At 39.7% G+C, this 16,045-nt stretch overlaps 1 protein-coding gene across 1 annotated transcript in view; it reads right to left on the bottom strand.

Annotated features, from left to right (window-relative positions):
• Positions 1-754: 754 nt before the first annotated feature.
• Positions 755-16,045, bottom strand: part of LPAR1 (lysophosphatidic acid receptor 1) — a 124,727-nt gene continuing 109,436 nt past the window's right edge. The window contains 2 exon segments of the mRNA XM_023753288.1: positions 755-3,011; positions 3,014-3,223. Coding sequence (XP_023609056.1) covers positions 2,734-3,011; positions 3,014-3,223 — 488 coding nt within the window. The 3' untranslated portion in view covers positions 755-2,733.

Genomic DNA, 16,045 nt, shown 5'->3' with positions numbered 1-16,045 from the left:
CTCGCGAGAGGAAGCGGGTCTCGCGAGAGGAAGCGGGTCTTGCGAGATTTCGTCCCGCTACTCAGAACAGCGTGCAATTGTAAAACTTCGGAATTATTTCTGGATTTTTCCATTTCATATTTTCAGACCGTGGTTGACCACAGGGAACTGAAACCATGGAGAGCGAAACTATGGATAAGAGGGGATGACTATCTGTGAGCGGTGGCTAATTTGGGAAGAAGAGGTCTAAGATATTTGATTTCTAAAAATCTGACATCCACCTGAATTTAAAGGTACAGAATTCGCTTCCAAGTACTCACTGAGACATTCATTTGAATAAACATGTTATCTTTCTCCAACCTCTTAGCAATGTGTTGAAAAGAATATCATTACAAGTAACTGGAAGATACTTATCATTTTTATCTTGTTAGTTACTAAATCTATAAGTATAAAGACCACTGTGACTTTGTAAACTCCTGGGAGAGTTTTCCATAAGCCATCATAAAGGCCTGATAAAATCAGAGTACAGTTGCATTGTCCTGAGATGTTATCCCTCCTTTGATGCAACATAAACCACCATCTCTCGGACACGGGAAAGACTTATTCCTCAGGTTGAAAAAAGCAGTTCTGAGCTGGGGAAGCATATGGTGGTGGCTTCCCCTCAGAATTCAGGAGCCCTGTGGCCGGGAAATGAAGGAGGTCACAAGCAGAAAGGCACCGTGCAATGCAAACCGCAGACTTGGACAAGAGAAACAGCACTGACCAGAACAGCAAACACTGATAGAGAATGATTTATTAAGGTCCAATTAGTACGTTCTCAATTTCAAATAGTCCATAGCTCCTTCAGAATACATGCGCATGAGTGAAAGTCCAAGTTCATTTATTTCACTTCCAATATAAAACGCTCTGTGTATTGTATAAAGTACACGCAAACACCTTTCTGCTAACTGGTTCCCCGTTATTCTTTTTACTTTGGGCACTTTACACGTCAGCCCTCTGCTCAAATGGTGAGCATGCACTGACTTCCTTCTCCTAGACAACCGTCTTGTGGACATCTTTCTCTTAAACATACTCCCCACTTCCCCACACCTGCTTCATGACTGTGACTTTATTGGTTACTTATTACAACAAACAGGTGAGATTAAACAGGTATCACCTAACATGGCAGCAGTCCCTCTGGGGTGATTCTCAGAGAACACACAGTATCCAGTCACATGCTGACACTCAACCAATTTGCTACGGAAGGGTCCCAAGATATTTAATAGGAAGATCCTTCATTCACTTGACGCGTTTGACTTCTTTGCGTTGTCTTGAATGCTACATTACAGTTGTGGCTACCGAGAGCTGAATAATTGGTGCCTCAAATAAAATTTGGAATTGCTAGACATATGAATTAGGGTATCCTGGTTATTTGTGACAGTTGACTGTTTCTAGTCCATCCTACTATATAAAAAAGTCACCCTAAACTAACCACTGAACTTCCTTTGTAAAAAGGTAATTTAACTGGCTTTCCTCACAATTGTCACCCATGAGGTGCAAAGCAGGAAATCCCTTTTTATAAAAGGTATGAGCATAAAAAGACAATTCACATTTTTTAAAAAAAAATCCTTCATGGGAACATATCCTAAGTAAATAATCAATTATATGAAAAAAGTCTTATGTACACAAACTTTTTGCAACATCATTTATAATAATGAAAATTAGAAATAACCTAAGTAGTCAACAATATGGAAATGGTTAAATAAACTGAGTTGCATCCATTAAATGGAATATTATATAGCCATAAAAATTATGTTTTTGTAAAATTTTTAATGCCATAGGAAAATGTGGCAATTCTGTAGTGGAAAAAAAATGACTATAAAATTGTTTACAGTATGATCCCAATTATATAAAAAGTTATATAATATACATATAGGCATACACAGGGGGGAAAGCTGTTAATGGTGGTTACTTCTGGATTGTGATATTTATTATCAGTAATTATTTTTTCTGTTTTATACATTTTCTGCATTTTTCAAGTTTCCTATAATGACTATGTATTATTTCATAATACAGAAAAACACAGGCTATTCAAAAATCCTTCTGATGTACTAATAAGTAGAATGTACTTGGGTATTATAAATATGTGGGAACAATATTACTGAGCTTCATCTTCTAGGACATTTTTAGAATACATATTATTTCAGTAACAAACTTACAACCCATTTTTTTAATATGTGTTACAACACTTTAATAAAAAGGTAATGTGATTAGAGCATTGTTTGTTTCATAACCTAAACAAATACTGGCTTTGACATCTAGGTTCTCCTATTTCCTAGAAGATTTAGAATTAATACCCTTTTATCTTTTTAAGTAAGACATACTGCATACATATATTACATGCATGCTTTCTAAAAAAAATAAGTCTAATTTACAGTTTTCCTACATGTGGAAAAAAATGAAGTTACGGTAGTTTAAAAAGTCTATAGTCTTATCCATCACAAGCATACTGATAGGCATAAACATGTTTATTAAATGAAATGTATCCTTTAAAAATAAAAAAGGGAAGCCTGCATGTAAATGAAGTTGTGGATTCCATTAGTCAGCATTTATTCTGACTTGCACCAAACCACACAAAATCTTTTGAAGTCTAGTTAGTGTCGTCTCTCTAAAGAAACACTCCAGAGTCTATTTACGAATTCCATTATAAGAGCTCCACTGTCTACTTTCAAAGGGAATGGGGATCCAGATGAGGGTTGTCACATAAGCTAATTTTCAACATATATCAAGTCTTGTTGGGTCTAGGAACAAATACTGCCGTTGGTTAGTGTTTAAGTACATGAGTTTGTTTTTCCCCTTTCTCTCTCTCTCTCTCTCACACCCTACACCTTGCCCTGGCATTTGGGTAGGGGGAGGCTCTTCATCCCTCAATAGATGATGCTGGCTTCTCCTCTTCATTTCCTTTCTAAACCACAGAGTGTCATTGCTGTGAACTCCAGCCAAGATGGTGTGGTTGAGGGAGGAAGCTGAGCGGTCGGAGCCTTCCGTGGGGCGCTGGTGTTCTCACTGCGCTGGCAGCAGAGGATCTGTCTGAAGGTGGCGCTCATCTCCTTGTCGCGGTAGGAGTAGATGATGGGGTTCATGGCAGAGTTGAACTCAGCAAGCAGGAGGAAGAATTTCTCATAGGCCAGAACGTCACACTGTGGACAGCACACATCGAGAAGTAACAAGACCAGTCCAGGGGTCCAGCAGATGATAAAGGCACCTACAAGGACAGGGAGAGGGGTGGGGAGGATTTAAAAAAGAGAGGACAAATATAATTATGAAGCCAGCAACCACAAGGTGAAATAATTCCCGTTCAATATAAAAATACTGAGATTCAAAACCACCAGATCACCATTTGAAATAAAATGTTCATATTGTGAAATAATCAGAAAAGAATTTGATGATGATCAAATAATCAATTTAATAAAACCTCATTAATTCAGACCTTACTAAGATTGAGTATTTATGAGGCATCGATGATGAATACTTTGAACAAAACATAGAGTTGCTAAGCAACTGAGACATGAAAAACTTCATTCAGGATACACACTTTGATGCTTATAGAGATATGGATTTTAATAGCATAAGATTGTTTTCAGGCAAAAGATAAACACTATGACAAATGTCCTTTAATATTTAGTTAAGGCACAGTTTCTGAATTCAGGTTGATTGGGCTCAAATCCTTGTTTTGTTGTTTTATAAACTGGGTAAACTTAGGCAAATTACTTTTCATACCTAAGTTTTCTCATCTGAAAAAAATAAATGGTTATATTTTCCTCATTAAGTTTGGTCGTTTGTTGTAAAGAGTAAATGGGTGCTAAGAAAACAATCACTCAGTGTATTTTAGCAGTAACAACAATAACAATACCATTGTTAGTATCTGCTCAGTAGCCTGAGCCTCTGGATATAGCCACTTCCAACAACCAGAAGATGTTTATTTGCTTTTTTTTTGTGGTTAATCCTCACCATTGATATTTTCCATTGATTTTTAGGGAGAGTGGAAGAGAGAGGGAAAGACAGAGAGAAATATGGATGTGAGAGAAACACATTGATTGGTTGCCTCCTGCACAAGCCATGACTAGAGTCCAGGCAGGGGAGGAGCCTCCAACTGAGGTATGTGCCCTTGACGGGAATCAAACCCGGGACCCTTTGGTCCACAGGCTGACACTCTACCCACTGAGCCAAATAGGCTAAGGCTGTTTGATTTTATTTTTATTCAACAGCCACTTAAATGATGCTTTTCCATATGCTTTATAAAATTACCTTATTTAATCTGCACAATAGCCATATGAGATAGCAGTTATTCTCCCATCATGCAGATGAAAAAACTGAGACCCAGAAAGTTAAGTAACTTGCTCAAGGCCATGGTATTAGAAAGTGGCAGACAGGAAATAGATACCAGAGTTTCTGCTTTTAGAGGCTGGATCCAGAGTCCACACTCCAGAAAATATGGTTGCACTCCCACTTCTTGAAATTAATCAAATTAAATATTTTAAACCAAATGTTAGGCTTTAGACGTCTTACAAATTTAGATCAATGATGTTTTCTTTCTTCCCCAACTATTCTGAATCATTAAGATTTTACAATAAAAGGAAGAATGGAAATATAGATTATATTATTAATTCCAGGTTATTTAGTTCCTGAAATCACTCATTTGGCTCTCAGGAAAAATAAAGGTGGTGAAATAGCATTAAAATCTACCACTGTGTTACCCCAGGATGATCTAGGATCCTCAGCTAGGAGAACATGAGCCAATAGAACCAGTGGGTACTGTCATGTCCCATTACATCTCACCCCATATGCATCAGGCCATACAATGTATAGACAGCAAATAGAGATGATCCCAGATGAGCTTTTGAATCTTTCGAGTTAAATGGTACTGGCTCAGTGGTCGGCAAACTCATTAGTCAACAGAGCCAAATATCAACAGTACAACGTGTTGGGGGCCAGATGTAAGCTGGCAAGGTCCTTGCACCTGAAGGGGCTAGCAAAGCTGGGACCCTTACCCACACAGTTTTCCCAGACTTGTTTGGATGGTGTTTATCAGTAGAATGAGAGCAACATTTGTAGAATGAAAACAGCCTTTCATAGCTTACCAAGAAGTCTGTAACTATTTACTGAGATATGCTGTACTGCGAACTTGTCCTTCTGCTGTGTCCTTCCCTTAGAGATTAAGAGGAACAAAGAATACATTCCTCTCGACAGACCTCCTATTCAGTGTGTTGTGTATAAATAGTATTGTGTGGCTAATAAAGTTGCTTCAGTTCATCAAGAGAACTGGGGTCCTCCCGATCCCGCTTTCCTGTCTTTCTTTCTTTTCTCAATTCCCACCTCCCTGCCTCAGCCCGGCTCAACCCTGTCAGGCTGGCCCTGACAGATCTGGCGCCCGAACAGGGACTGAGGAACTGGGAAAAAGACGGTGAGGAACTCCGTCGGGCTTGGAGAGACGACGGTGAGGAACTCCTCCAGATAAAGAGTGCACTCATTAAGGTAAGGGAGGAGCAATTTTTTGGTAATCGGGAGTAAAGCATGGGGCAATTAGAATCTAGAGAAAATGCTCTTTATGGGCAAATGTTAAAGTTTATGCTCAATAGTAAAGGAACTAAGGTTAATGACAAGCAAGTAGAAAATTTTTTAAAATTCATTCAGGAGGTCTGCATTTCCTTATCGAATTTAATACGGGATTATTTAGATCCCAGGCATGACCATAATCAACCGTCTCTTAAGCCAGAAAAAAAGGAGAAACAGCGTGATAGCACAAAACAGGGGTCTAAAAAAGACAGTATATTAAAAAGAAATAATGTAACTTTTAAAGACAATTTAACTCCTCAAGATGAGGAGGATTTTGAGGAAGCTGCTGCTCTTTGTCATGATGATAATACAGGTATTGTTCAGGCAAAAGAGGAGGAAAAATGTTTTTCTGCTGGAACTGAAGAGGGCAGTGATATAGAGGATGTGTTGGAATGCTTTTTAGAAAAATTAAAGCTTCTTGGCAAGAAAAAGAGAAGCCGCGGGGGCCGTTCCCGCAGCTCTCCGCTGCCTTGTGCAGCACCAGTTCCACTCTCCCCTCTCCAGATGGCTTTGCAGGAGGCACGAAAGTGTGGTGAGGAATTGGGCATTCACGCCTTCCCTGTTATGGAACAGGTGAACCCTCACACGGGACAGCGTGAGCGTGCTTATGACCCGCTTCCTTTTAAAACCTTAAAAGAGTTAAAAACAGCCTGTGCTCAGTATGGGCCCACTTCCCCTTATACTTTAACCATCTTGGAAACTATAGCCTCAGAGGCTCTCCCACCCAATGATTGGAGAGCTATTGCCAAGGCTTGTTTATCAGGAGGGGACTATCTCTTGTGGAAATCAGAATATGATGAAAAGGCTAAGGAACAAGCTGCTCGTAATCGAGCTGCCCAGATTAATATTTCTTATGAAATGCTGGTAGGTGAAGGAGTCTATGCTGATACCCATAATCAAATTCAATACCCCCAGGAAGCTTATGGACAGATTAATGGAGCTGGGATTAGAGCCTGGAAAAAGCTGCCCACCTCTGGTCAGAAAACAGAGGAGCTCTCAAAAATTATTCAAGGGCCAGATGAAAAGTATCAGGATTTTGTCTCTCGGCTATTACAGGCTGTTGGCCGAGTAGTGGTGGATGGAGAGGCTGGCATGTTAATAGTTAAACAGTTGGCATATGAAAACGCCAACACTGCCTGTCAAGCTGCACTGCGGCCCTATCAAAGACAGGGGACTCTCTCAGATTATATCCGCATTTGCGCAGATATTGGTCCCTCATATATACAAGGAGTTGCCATTGCGGCTGCATTAAAGGGAACCACCATTGAAGGAATTCTTCAGCAACAATTTAGCACAGGGAAAAGTCCAACATACAAGTGTTACACTTGTGGAGGAACAGGACACATAGCAAAACAGTGTCCTTCTAATAAAGGGATTAATAAAGGAAATGGCAGAGGTCCCAAACAACCTGGACTGTGCCCTAAATGTAAAAAAGGAAAACATTGGGCAAATGAGTGTAAATCTAAGACAGATATCCAGGGAAATTCTTTGCCTCAACACCAGTCGGGAAACTACCAAAAGGGGCCAGCCCAGCCATGGCAAATAACAGGGGCATTGTCTATTTACCCTCCTGTCTCTATGCCATCTCAAGGCCAGCAGGCTGCACAGTATCCAGCCTGCCACAGAAAACAAAATAGATACAAGAGCTATTCCGAGCAACCCCCAGAAGTACCGGGCTGGACCTTGGATCCATAGGAATAAGACATTCTGTCTGCCCTGGGTGCTGCCCTTGCCTACTGAAATAAACAAAATATCATTAGATTTAAAACCTCCCACATAGAGAAGAAATGATGATTTCCTTGCATTTCCAATACAGCTATAGCAAATGCCACAGGATCTGAAATTTAAAAATACGTCTGGGATTTCTGTACACGTGTAAAGAGAAAACTAGCTTGGAACTAAGGCGCCCATTGTCCGATTTTGGACATTTAGATAGAGTTCTAAGCTGAAATCTCTTTACAAATGTACAAAATAAAACCCAAGACTGATTATTTCCTAAGAAAAATGGAAAATTTGACCCAAAGGAAAAAAGATGCTGGCTAAATTCTAGCAGCAGGATTGGCATTTCCATAACAAAGAACAGTTTTTAAATACTAATAAAGAATATTAAAAAGTTAACTTCAAGGCTGAAAAGGAAATTCAGTAAAATTGTCTCTGTTACAAAAATTTGCTAAAGAATATGCCTTAAAATAATAAATTAGATTTAAATCTTAAGAATTATTGAAATATATTAATTAAAAAATCTAAGTAGCCCAGGTAAAAGACGGCTACACCCTTTAATTAAGGCTGGCTTCCCAAAGCAATTTCTAATAGAGGAAGGGCTAGCCCCAACAGAGCAGGTAGGCCAAAAATTTTCTGCCAGTGACAACTTTTAAAGAGAGGTTTGCTTCTCAGTTTCCCATCCTTAGTAGAAAGAATATAACTAATTTGCATGTTAATGGTTACCTGTTTCCAGTCAATGGCAGCCCAAGGCTTTGAGAGTTTACTAAATTAAATTAGATATTCTGAAATAACAAAATGCTAAAATATTAATCTAAATTTCCCTCACGAAAAATCTAAAGGACAGAATTAAATCTATTGATTATGTCATGTATTTTTAAAGTTTATTCTTAAAAATGTTACTGATTGAGAAATGCTAAATATTTAACTTGCCAGCTAAGAGTTTATAGTTCTAGTTAAATAAACTAGGAGAAATCATATAATTATAATAAAATTTCAACATTTGTCTAATTGAAAAAAGAGGATAAATTCTATGATCCCAATCAAAATTTTTATATACAAAGATCAGTTTTAACTTAATTGATATCTTTTAATAATTATAAACGGTATATAATATTTAAATTATATATACACATATATATTTAATAGTCTTTTAAGTTAGATTTCAAAACTATAATCAAGGAATGACTTTAGGACATTTTATGGGCCCTGAAATGTTTTCAAAAGTTTATTCTCTCTTCTTAAAGGATTTTTTAATAAAACCAATTTAATATACTTGAAATCACATAGAAAGCTTTATCAAATAAATATTAATAAATATATATTTTAAGTTTTTGCTTCTAAGAAAGGGCAAAACAAGTTATCTTATTTAATATTTCTTAAAATACAACAGTAGAATTTTAAGATATAATTTAAAATAACAAAAGCTCATTAATAATTTTTAATATTTTACAACAGCATATTATGCATTTATTCCAAACAAGCTTACAAACTAATTGTTTGGCAGCAATTTAATAAGAACATGAAAGGATTTTATCCCTTCCACTGTGTGGAAGGCCCCCTGGGAAGGCACTTAAGCATTCTATATTGACCTCTCTTGACCTTTTTGCCAAGGGGGTCCCTCTTCCAATTGCCTACAACTGTTGCCTAAGCTCTCTGTTCATACTGAGGTTGAAGCCTCATGGTGGCTGGTACCATAGATCTGTCTCTCGCCCAATGGCGTAAGCTGGGCCCTCTCTGGAGAACAAACCTGGGTTCCCCATGATCAATGCCGGGGCCCTGCCAGCAGGCGAGGGGATCCAAGGGCAGTTGCTGAGCATGGAGGCCACAGGGGCATATGCTACCAAGGAGACAGAACTAAACCTCACATCACCCTGGTTGGCCCCGGAGGATGGCTGGTTAGTCAATGACGGGTAAGACCCCTCAGGGAGGGGCGACCTAAGACAGGCACAGCCGCAGGGGGGCCTCAGGGGAGAACTTGGGGGTCAACAGAGGTGGGGCAGAGATCCTCACCCCCCCAACTATGCAGGGGCTTGAACACTCGCCCCTTCTGAGGGAGGTCTCCTGCCCCCATGGCTGCTGCACTTCCCATGCCCAGCTCAGATCGGGACCCAGATAACAGAAAGAGACTTAGTCCAGCCGAAATCGGTACCCAGATAGCAGAGACTTGGCTAACAGCAACTACCCTATATCTAAATCCAGCTTAACACCAGGAATGCTCAGGGCCTTCTCAAGGATACAAAGTAATCCTTTCCATTAATATTTACAGTATAAATTAAAATTGTTATTAAAATATTAAATCTAACAATAAAATAATAGTCAAGTTTTCAGATTAATTAAAACTAGCTCAAGAAGTATTAATCAAAATTTTCATTTCATAGATATATTGTTTAACATACTATAAACTTAAAGCAGTCATATTTTATACAAAAATTTAAAATTAAAAGTTATCAAGACTACACTAAAAAATTTCCAAAAACCTCCTAATATTAAAAAATAAAAAAGGGGGGATAGTGGAATAATAACCTGTAAAGTAAATGCCTTAATTGCTTTAATATTTTTACTTGAAAATTAATTTTTTCATTTGTAATGCTAACAGCAAGACACACATGAAAAACATACGTGGTGTCAAAATAAGCCAAAGGAAATTCATTAGAGCAAAAATAATTATTAACCTTTGGTCGAGAATACGTTTGTATATTTTCAGAAAACAACTCCAAGACCATGTGAATTCCTGCAACAACGGATTCCAGAGAGGAACTGATGGGACTGCTCCAGCCAGAGAATAGCAGTGGCCCCATGAGACAACAAGAAGAGAAGCAGTCCAGAAATAAAGATGATGAAGACGCTTTATCATGCTAGTGGTCAGCAGCTGTGCGTCGCTGCAGGTTGCCCAGAGGGTTGGACCTACATTGCCACCATTTGTCCACCATCCAGAACTAAAATATTACTGCTGACATGTACACATAAAAAACTGTCGGACACTGAAACTTGAACTTCGCCTAAAAAACAAAGAAGGGGGATCTGTTGGGGGCCAGATGTAAGCTGGCAAGGTCCTTGCACCTGAAGGGGCTAGCAAAGCTGGGACCCTTACCCACACAGTTTTCCCAGACTTGTTTGGATGGTGTTTATCAGTAGAATGAGAGCAACATTTGTAGAATGAAAACAGCCTTTCATAGCTTACCAAGAAGTCTGTAACTATTTACTGAGATATGCTGTACTGCGAACTTGTCCTTCTGCTGTGTCCTTCCCTTAGAGATTAAGAGGAACAAAGAATACATTCCTCTCGACAGACCTCCTATTCAGTGTGTTGTGTATAAATAGTATTGTGTGGCTAATAAAGTTGCTTCAGTTCATCAAGAGAACTGGGGTCCTCCCGATCCCGCTTTCCTGTCTTTCTTTCTTTTCTCAATTCCCACCTCCCTGCCTCAGCCCGGCTCAACCCTGTCAGGCTGGCCCTGACAACAACGATTGAAATTTCTTTTGAGAGCCAAATTTTTTAAACTTAAACTATATAGGTAGGTACATTGTTATTAACTTAATGAGGGTACTCCTAAGGCTTAGGAAGAGCCACACTCAAGGAGCCAAAGAGCCGCATGTGGCTCTCGAGCCGCGGTTTGCCGACCACGGGCCTAGGTGGACGCAGACTTGGACCAGGGTGGGGGATTTGGACTAGCCTCAAGGAATGAGCTTCACAAAATGTAAACAAACAAAATTTAGTCTCCAAACAGCCGAGTTTTTTTGGATGTGAGCTTTCCTTTTTGAATCTTTTCAACAGAGAAATGAAAATAAAGGAGAAGAGTACCCCCACAAAGCTCTTTGTTTTAAAACACAAATGTGTATTGATTTTAAACTGCCATTAACTTTGAAGACTGTCCAAGGTATTTCACTTTCTCATAAATACAATACCTTAGGCTTTCCTTAGAGAGAGAGAAAAAAATATTTCAAAGATCAGGAGATAATAGCCAAGAAGCTATTTGAACTTCAAGTAAAAATGTTAATAAAGCATTTAGTCCAAGTCCTTGAATTTCCTTGCTTGAAAATCACTTAGAAAGCTAAACATAAAGGAAAATGAAAGGAATGCCTCTGGAGTTTCAGAAATAATGCATTATTCATTGAGAAACCAGGAAGGGCATTATTCTCGGGGTGGAAAATGCCTGGATGGAAAAGCATGGTGCCATTATTCCATTTACTTGGAAACTAAAAACATGCAAACTCTTCATGAATGGAACAGCATTCTTTCAAGATTTCTTTCCCCTTTCCTTCATCAAAGCTCTGATTGAACTCAAATTCAGAGCTCGATGAGATACCAGCAACGTGGATCTCAATAGATTTATTTTGAATAAAATGATCTTTTGCTCCTTCCAGGCAGTAGAAGGGGACTCCTTATTCTCATGGACTTGCTCAAACTGTGTGACTTTGTTCAAAAGTGAGAGAAGTCAAATACAGTCATTTGTTGTTTATAATGTCTTCTAATTCTTAAATTCAAGAAGAGCAAGATTTTTTTAATAAAGCTATGGTCCCATAAACTAGTCTGATGGACCTAACTTTTAGACGCCCCGCCTCTCCCCCCCCCCCCCCAAAAAAAAAGCAAATGCAAGGAGCCTTGCTAGATTGGAGATAGGAAGTGGCCTGACACAGAAGCTAATATATGTGGACGCTTCATTGAGGAACTCAAAGTCCTCTTCTCTTCTTCTCACTGAAAAGAAATGTTTTTAATACTATGATTAGGCCCAACCACACAGTCCCAACACTGCATTTGGATCTTCAAGACTTGATTGAGTAATTTAAGGGACTCAAAGTCCAGGCCTCAAAAATCAACATGTAAAACAAATCATACAAGTTTTCCCTTCTGTTTCAGAGACGTGCCACGGACAAAACTGACCAAAAGATGATGATGGACTACATAAGTGGAAAATGGGGCCTGGAAAATTATAAGGTAATTAGGCTTCTAAACAATAGTGAGTGGAAATTAAGAATTAAGTTTGTTCAAATTACAGATGTACCAACAAGCTTCTACAAACAAAAGCTACACCCAAGTCCCTTTAATAATAAGTAGCTAATCATAATTCAATCTGGTCGTAGTACATTGTGGACCCTATCAAGATATAATCTGTAGAGACTCAAGTATATACCTATAAGTCAGGTTGATAAAAATAAAAGGAATCACCATCTCCACATCTGTAAAGAGGAAAAGTACTAGGCCCCTGTCTACTCCACAGGGTATGATGAGGATCAAATTGAGATAAAACACATAAAAACTCTTTATACCCTGCACATCTATCTGACTACATGACCTACATGGTGGGTGGTATCATGTGTAAAGGCTGTTATAGCGCAGTACCAGGGCAGAGTTCCTCCAGGGCAGAACATGGAAGCATGTTCTGGACCATGAAGACCTGGCATTTAAAAAAGCTCTGATGTAACACCATCCTAATTATGAGATGAGAGGCCTGGTACAAGAAGTTCATGCACTCGGGGGGAGGGGGTCCCTCAGCTTAGCCTGCGCCCTCTCACAGTCCAGAAGCCCTCAGGGGATGTCCAACTGCTGGATTTGAGCGGGCCTAAGCCAGCAGTTGGACATCCTTAGCACTGCAGTGGAGGCGGGAGGGGCTCCCACCACCGCCACTGCGTTCGTGCCATGAGCCTGTCTCAGGGCTTCTGGCTGAGCGGCGCACCCGCTGTGGGAGCGCACTGACCACCAAGGGGCAGCTCCTGTATTAAGTGTCTGCCCCCTGGTGGTCAGTGCACATCATAGCAACCAGTCGTTCCGCCGTTTGGTCGATTTGCATGTTAGCCTTTTATTATATAGGATTGCTAGGACTTGCAATTGGACGTGAGGAGGATAACAAGAAGGAAAAGAAAGGAAACACAGAGAAACACAGAAGCCCCAAGTCATTTTGGAGGTTCTCATGAGTCAACTCATACCTACCAACATGGAAAATAAAACAATTCAGTACTCCAAAGAAATAGTGCTTTATTTCCAGAACATTTCTGATGAATGGGTCCCCCACAGACCAAGTAATGGCATAAAACTAAGAAATGGTATGTAACAGCATGAAAGTACGAGGAAGTACATGTAGTTTATGGTTACTTATTGTAAAGTCAGAAGCAGAAGTGGCAACAGATAAGATCTCCAAGGTCATGAAGACCTTGTATATGGCTAAGGCATTTGAAATTTCTCTAGTCCATCATTGATTCTCACCCCTAGCCACACACTGTAATAGCCTGTTGAGCTTATAAGAAATAATGATCTTCATCTACCCATCCTCCTGTGAGACTTAAATTTCACTGGCCTCATTGGTCAGAGTCTCATTTAATATACAACACTGGATGAACAACATGATCTGGATAAAAATAAAGGCAAAAACATCAGATGTTTCCAAATTCCAGAGGAGCTTAAACGAGGGCAGTGACAATGAGGAAAGAGAGGAATTGAAGGGTTAGAAAAGTATTTCAGAGATGGGCTGCATGAAATGGATAAGAAAGATTTGAGAGTCGATGACTCCTAGATTATCCATTTGGGTGAGGGAAGAATGGTGCCACCTTTCCCTGAAGGAGGAAACACAGCAGAAAAGGTTGGTGTTTTGTGAGGTGAGGTGAGGTGAGGTGAGGTGAGGTGAGGTGAGGTGAGGTGAGGTGAGGTGAGGTGAACAGAGATGATGACCTCATTTTTATCTATCTTTAGTTGGAGGTACCTGCAAAATTTCAAGTGGAGATGCCTTAAAGACACTGTGATAGGCTGATGGCAACTGGAATCCCAGGAAACTGTCTCTCAGTGTGCTGAACAAGAGTAGTTACATTCTGCACGATTTGCCAATAGTAACATGGGGAGAAGGATATTCAAAAAATATCTGTGGGTTGGAATAAATAGCAGAAGTTGCCTTTCCTAGAGCAAGCTTCATTCCTTTCTTACACACCTGCCCAATCGCTCTGTGAGGGCCCCAATGCCCACAAAGATGGAAGGAGAGGCGCCGGACTGTAGATGCAAAAGGCAGGGAGGAAGGAGGCTGTTTGGGAACAACAGGTCACGGCTGCAGAACCAGATCGTATTACCACACCTTCCCGCACATCTACACACCCTCATCAGCTAAATAATGCTTACCATCTGGTCTCACAATTACCATCTTTTTCTAGAGTGCCTTTTTCCTAACAAGTTGTTCTTTGCTTACATAAGGAACATAAAAACCCATGGTAAAGAGAAAAAAGTGTTTTTGACAGAGAAGACCTCTAGAGAGAGAGCCCAAGATTGTTGATGAAAAAAGCAGAAAGCATTTCCAATTTGGCTGGCAAACTGATTTAAAAAAAAAAATCAGACAGCCCACAGATCTAAAACAAGGTAAATCAATTCTGCACCAGTGCTGTGTCCAAGTGAACCTCTCCTTGACCTCGCTCTTCAAATGAGGGTCTCAGAAACAGGCTTCCCTATCTTAGCGTCTTGGGGTAGAGACCAACAGGGGGAAATAAGTGTTCAAATACCTAAACAAATGTTTATTTTGTTGCTAAATTGTGTATTTCTTCAGGGCAGCATCTTGGTACCCCAGAATCTGATCTAACTTTAGTTCATTTCTCTAGTTATATTGTGATTTCTGCTATTAAGTTACACATGTTAAGACTTGGCTAGCTAGGAAATCCTTCTAAATTATATATCTTAAAAGAGGCTATGTTAGGTAATAGATCATAGATTTTTAAAAAGCCTATTCCTATACATGGTCACTGCAATGGAAATATATGTGAGTAATTTTTTGAGATTAAAGTTTTTTTCTAAAAGAGTAACCTAGATTGATGATAAAATCTGTTTTCCAGAACATTGAAAATATAAAAAGTAATGCAACTCCACAATAAGTCTTTTATCTCCTAATACCAATTTTACTTCATTTAATTTAATGCCCAATGGCATAGTAAGTGTTTCATGGTGATAGTAAATGTTTCATACATTTAAAGTTTCATGACTTGATTCACTGTGTGATATACACTAGTGCAGGGGTCCTCAAACTTTTTAAACAGGGGGCCAGTTCACTGTCCCTCAGACCGTTGGAGGGCCGGACTATGGTTCAAAAAAAACACTATGAACAAATTCCTATGCAGACAGCGGCGGCAAAAACACCCGGCGGGCCAGATAAATGTTTTCGGCGGGCCGCATGTGGCCCGCGGGCCGTAGTGTGAGGACCCCTGCACTAGTGTTTCCACCACTCACTCCTGATAGCAACATTTATCTCTTAGAGAAAGGCATTAACACAGATCTCCAAAGCAGAGTAGTACACTCAGTATCTCTTTTAATATTCCTGGGTGCAAGTTTCAGCACCCTAATACTGTCCTGGTCACAATGCTGGCCTTTCCATACACAGGAGAATGCCTTCTGGCATTTTGTATTCTCCTTCACATTAAGCTTGAGTATCATACACATACCTGCTCCAAATCCTATTACAGACTCTGAGTCTCATCCTGCAACAGTACACTGAAAAGCACGTGCTACCGTGGCTTGCATGCTAGCACTGCCTCTTACAGAAGAACATCTGTGCTTGAAAACAGCCAGTAGAAACCACTTCTCCATGGCTACAGCTCTAGCCAAGTGAGCAGTACCTTTTATCTGCCTATTGCATCAGGCTCCTAACCAATTCCCCTTCCTCCATGCTTCTTCCCTAAAGTCCAGCTTGCACAGAACTGCCAGAATGATCTTTCAAAAGCATAAGTCAGTTCACATTACATCACTCTCCTGTTTAAAATCCTACAAAGGCTTCCTATTTGAAAT

Source organism: Myotis lucifugus, unplaced genomic scaffold (assembly GCF_000147115.1).
Source record: "Myotis lucifugus unplaced genomic scaffold, Myoluc2.0 scaffold_43, whole genome shotgun sequence".
Classification (NCBI taxonomy): domain Eukaryota; kingdom Metazoa; phylum Chordata; class Mammalia; order Chiroptera; family Vespertilionidae; genus Myotis; species Myotis lucifugus.
This window is presented reverse-complemented; position numbering and strand designations above follow the sequence as displayed.